The sequence below is a fragment of the Helobdella robusta genome, assembly GCF_000326865.2.
Source record: "Helobdella robusta unplaced genomic scaffold HELROscaffold_23, whole genome shotgun sequence".
Taxonomy (NCBI): domain Eukaryota; kingdom Metazoa; phylum Annelida; class Clitellata; order Rhynchobdellida; family Glossiphoniidae; genus Helobdella; species Helobdella robusta.
In genome coordinates, this window is record NW_008704216.1 from 1,288,953 (window position 1) to 1,294,817 (window position 5,865).

At 34.4% G+C, this 5,865-nt stretch overlaps 1 protein-coding gene across 1 annotated transcript; it reads right to left on the bottom strand.

The window, feature by feature from the left end:
• Positions 1-4,604: 4,604 nt before the first annotated feature.
• Positions 4,605-5,571, bottom strand: HELRODRAFT_78777 (hypothetical protein; the record flags this gene model as incomplete). Its single annotated transcript, XM_009018976.1, has 3 exons — positions 4,605-4,991; positions 5,159-5,245; positions 5,518-5,571. 3 exons carry the CDS (start codon positions 5,569-5,571, stop codon positions 4,605-4,607), a joined length of 528 nt encoding a protein of 175 aa, XP_009017224.1.
• Between the last annotated feature and the right edge of the window lie 294 nt (positions 5,572-5,865).

A 5,865-nucleotide genomic window follows, 5' to 3' on the forward strand; every position in this document is an offset into this window, starting at 1 on the left:
ATGTTGTTATTGTGGATGTTGTTGTTGATGCAAATGTTGCCGACGTTTCGCATAACGATGTTGATGTTATTGATTTCTGAGAGATTTTTAAATTTTTGGATGTTGCTGTTGTTTTTGATGTTGTTGTTAATGTTGTTGTTGTAGGTATTAGCAGCATAGTCAACCTCATCATCGACACAGTGATCATTTTCTTCATTGTTGTTGTTGCTGAAATAACTTTTAAAAGTAGCACTGTTGGCAGACGACGACAATTGTTGTTGTTGATGATGTTGTTGTTTACGATGTTGTTGTTGTTTCTTGAGAGAGTTGGTTCGTCTAACAGCCGCGACTGACTTTGTTTTAATAGAGTGAAAGCATTTCAGAAAACCAGAATCAATGGTTGCATATTCATTGTTATTGATGTTGTTGTTGTTGAATAATTTGCTGTTGTTGTTGTTGTTGTGGTTACAATTGGCGGGCTTAGCAATATCAACAACGACATCATCATCGTCGTCGTGAATGACGTCATCGCCGTTACTAATTGTCCTCTTGTTGTTGTTGAAAAAAGAATTTAGAAAAAACATTTTGGTGGCTGAGAAATTTTTCGTGACTTTAGTTACACCACTCTGCTGCTGTTGTATTTTGGTAGAATTTTCTAGAAAAATATCTCGACTAGCCCTACCCCCACCACCACCATCATCGCCATCTTGATGGCAGTTGTGAATATCGTAGGTCGATTTTGAGATGGGCTTGCTGCTATGAAGCTGTTGCACTTGCTGCTGATGTTGTTTCTGCTGCTGTGACACAGAGTAACGGTTGACGTTGTTGAGATTTCTTCTGTGCATATCGAAATTAATGTTGTTGTTGTTGTTGTTGACGATGTTGTAGTAGTTGTTGTTGTTGCTGATGTTGTAGTAGTTGTTGTTGTTGTTGTTGCTGATTTTATGACAGCAATGTTGATTGGTTGATGACGACCTGTGAAGGCTATTGAATTTGAGTTCATCTCTAGCATTCGAAAGTGATGTTTCACTTTCAATGAAAGGTTTTTTGGCGGCAAGCTTCTGTTTACTTTCAAGGCAGCTACATTGAGTGCTTGGGTCTATGATATTTTTGTTATTAACGTTGAAGTTATTACTATTATTATTATTATTATTATTATTATTGTTGTTGTTGTTGTTATTATTATTGTTGTTATGATGAGAGTAGGACGACGGTAAAGCTGGCATGAGAAACGGTGATGATGACGACGACGAAGACGATGATGATGATGATAAAGACGATGACGTCATTGATGGATGAGGTGATGGCAGTGCTGCTGCTGGTGGTACTGGTGGTGACGACGATGACGACAGCAAACTTTTTTTCGGAATCCTAGAGAAAAAACCAAAAATATTGTTTGATACCACTATGATTTATATATAGATACAATTAGATTGATACCTCTATGAGTTATAGATACAATTAAATTGATACCTTTATGAGTTATAGATACAATTAGACTGATACCTTTATGAGTTATAGATACAATTAGATTGATACCTCTATGAGTTATAGATACAATTAAATTGATACCTTTATGATTTATAGATACAATTAGATTGATACCTCTATGAGTTATAGATACAATTAAATTGATACCTTTATGAGTTATAGATACAATTAGATTGATAACCCTACGATTTATATATAAATACAATTAGATATAGATATCATATAGATGAAATTGAAATAAATAAATAAACCCAAATTAAAAAACGAAATAAAATAAAAATTAAATTACCCCAAACTCAAGGACGATAGCAACTGATTGGTTCTCGCCTCGACACTCACTACGATTGGTCGAGAAGTCGACAAAGAGAATGCTGAATTATGATTGGCCCGCTGAATTACTCCAATATTATTATTATTACCATTATTATTATTATTAATAATGTTATTAGTATTAAAGTTAAATGCCGATGTTGTTTTAAATCTAGGAATTATTACCGGTGGGGCTGTGTTGTTATTATTATTGTTATTATTATTGTTATTATTATTGTTGTTGTTGCTTGTGGTCTCGGATATAGTTTCGTAAATGTGACTGGTGTAGCAGCACTGAGGTTTGTGGCAAGAGAGAAAGAGGTTATTGATACCATTATTATTATTTTTGTTGTTGTTATTGTTATTATTATTGTTATTATAATTATTGTTGTTGTTGTTGTTGTTTGATAGTTTATTCAACGGTAAGAGTGATGACGACGACGATGAAGAGAGTGCAGATTCTAGAATTATAAAAATTCATATTTATTTATTTGGTCCATTGATTTACAATCATCATCATTATCATCATCATTACCAACAACAACATCATCATCATCATTACCAACAACAACATCATCATCATCATCATCACAATATCATCATCATCATCATCATCACAATCATCGTCGTCACCTTCAAACTTGGACGCAATATGTATGAGGGATTTGCCATCTAGCTGCCTGTATTTATTCACTCTCTTCTCCAACTCCATCAACTGATGTAACGATCAGTGGATTGATGGATGGAAAATGAATGAATGAATGAATGAATGAATGAATGAATGAATGAATGAATGAATGAACGAACGAACGTTTAAATGAATGAAAAATTTGATGAAATGTGAATAAAATAATGGAAGAATGATATATAAATTAGTGAATAAATGAACAAAAAAAATAAGAGAAAGAAGGAATGAAGAATGAATGAATGAACGAACAAATGAATGAACAAACAAACAACAAACAAAAGAATGAAAAAACGAATGAACGAAAAAGATAAACCTTTTTCAAAGATTTCTTGTAATGAACGAGCCACATGAACTTTGACTCCAGTGACGTAATAGGAAGTTGTGGTGATGATATTGTCGACGTCATAACCATCATCGTTGTTGTTGTCGTTGTTGCTGATGGTTTGTTGACGTTGTTGTTGTTGATGATGTCACTGCTGGAATTTGATGACGTCATTCTACACTTATGCGCTGCTGTTACAATTAAGAATATTAAAACGGATTTAATGCACGGTTGTTATTATCATTATTACTACTATTATTATTATTATTATTATCATCATTATTATTATTATTATTTATACATCATTATCAGGTTTAACATCATCACCATCATCACCATCACAAACCATTGCTATCGTTGCTAAGGTAGGCCAGTCTCAAATAGCCCAATGTTAGTTTCTGCTGGAAGGTGAAGTTCAGTTCCAACTTTTCCAAAGTTTCTTGGACCTAAAAATAGTTTACCAATCAATTAATCAATCAATTATTCAATCAATTAATAATTAATTAATTAATCAATCAACCAATCAATCAGTCGATCAACCAATCAATCAATCCTTCATCTTTTCACCTCCATTTACTCGTTCAATCATTTATTCCCAAAAATCTAGCTTACAATATCGACAGATTTTTTCGGAGTACTAGTTGATGTTTGGTGGAAAACTTTAGCCCTTCTGACGTCACTGACACTTTCAACCAATGACATTTCAGCAGGGGCGTGTCCAGTAATCGCCTAATTGACACAATTAATACGATTTACATATTCAAATTACCACAGTCTGTTCGTGCATACGCTATCACATAAATGAATATTATTGTTACTACAAAAATGCAATAAATAAGTGAATGATTAATCACTCAATTGCCAAATTAATTATTCAACCAACCAATCAGCCAGTCAGCCAAACAACCAATAAATCAATTGACCAACCAGCAAACCAACCAATAAATCAATTGACCAACCAGCAAATCAACCAATTAATCAATTGGCCAACCAGCCAATCAACCAATTAATCAATTGACCAACCAACCGACCAACCAGCCAACCAACCGACCGACCAACCAACCAACCAAAACTACCTTCTCTAGGTCACAAAGTTCCTTTAGTTTCCTCAACTTCTCCAACTTCACAGCCTCCAGGTGCGACTTTTTCTCATTCAAAACAGAAAGCATACCTCTGACCACAAATTGTTTCACGTCATTATTATTATTATTATTATTGTTGTTGTTGTTGTTAATGTTATTGTTGTTAATGTTGTTGCTATTAATGTTGTTGTTGATGTTGTTATAGATAGAATTGCATGAGGTGCTTCTGACGTTGTTGTTGGCACTGCAGCTGCTGTTGTTGATGTTCTTGCTGCTGCTGCTGCTGTTGTTGCAGCTGCTGAAGGCTTCACTGATGATAGAACTGTCGGCTGTGAGAGAATGAATGAATGAATGAATATATGAATGAACGAACGAACGAAGGAATGAATGAATGAATAAATGAATGAATGAATGAATGACCTAATCAGCCAGGCAGCCAACCTTTCAATCAGTCAATCAAACAGCCATCCAACTCAAACTCACAATGCAGGCAAGAGTAACTGGCGTCCAAATCAAAGGATATGTCATTCCTGTAATGGCCCTTGCCAACCTGTTATTGCAATTGTCATGCATAATTGAATGGTGATGGTGATAGTAATGATGACGACGACAATGATGGTGATATTATTTCATCATAATTGCATTACATTGCCACACACACGCACACATGCGCACACAAGCATGCACGCAGAAGTGCCTAAATATATATAATATATCCTTGCATACATTGAATTCATATACTACATAACACCATTAACATTCTCACACACTCACAATCACACACACACACACACAGAGAGAGAGAGAGAGAGAGAGAGAGAGAGAGAGATTTACTAACATTAACGGAATGAAAATCCAGATAGAACTGATGTTGCTCAACGCATAGAGACCAGAGATACTTAGCATGTATTTGAGAAGGCAGAAACCATGTATGAATGTTAATGTGTGCAGTTGTTGTTGTTGTGTTGATGTTGTTGTTGCTGTTTTTGATGTTAACGTTACTAATGTTGTTGTTGTTGATGTTGTTGTTTGATGATAGTTGTTGTTGTTGTTCGTAGACTTCGATGCTGAACTTTCTATCTCTGTAGTATAAATTTTCAAGTTGCTTCCATTTGAAAACCTGAAAATTTTCATCGTCCATCGCTATTAATTTTTTTCTAAAAAAAAAAAAAAAAACAACTTTGCCATCACAATCAGCATCGCCACGGCCATCATCATCACTAACATCGTCTCATCATCACCATAACCAACATCATTATCATCACCAACATCATCATCATCATCAACCTTTCTTGGAACTCTCCTGTCATTGTGATCGTACAGTCTCAATCCATCGAACGATATGCCTAACCACCAGGGAATCCCACATTTGTCCTGTTGATTGAATGATTGAAGGAATTAATTCACCAGTGAGTGAATGAATGAATGAATTAATTAATTAGTTAATTTAAGAACGAACGAATGGTGTAATTCAGAAATGTGTAAAAAACGAAAAACGTTTTGAGAAAATGAATGAAATTAAAATAAATGCACGTACGAATGAATGAATAAATGGATGGTAAGAAAAAACAATTAATGAATGAGAGAACGAACGAACGAACGAATGAATGAATGAATAAATGAATGAACGAATGAATGAAGCAGACCTTGAGGTAATAGTAATGCACTCCATACATCAACTGTCGTTCAACTATTTTCATGTACCTACAAATCATTTGGGGTTATAAAAAATATTTATTAAAAATTACTTTCACCATCATCACCACCCTCATCACCACCATCATCATCACCACCACTATCATCACTACCACCATCATCATCACCGTCATCATCATCATCACCATCATCATCATCATAACTCACTCAACAAGCGACCTTCCTTTACTCATGCCAAAAAGATCTTCATACCTTTTTACTATCTCCCTTTCACTGTAAAATAATAATAATAACAATAATAATAACAACAACAACAACAACAACAACAACAATAATAA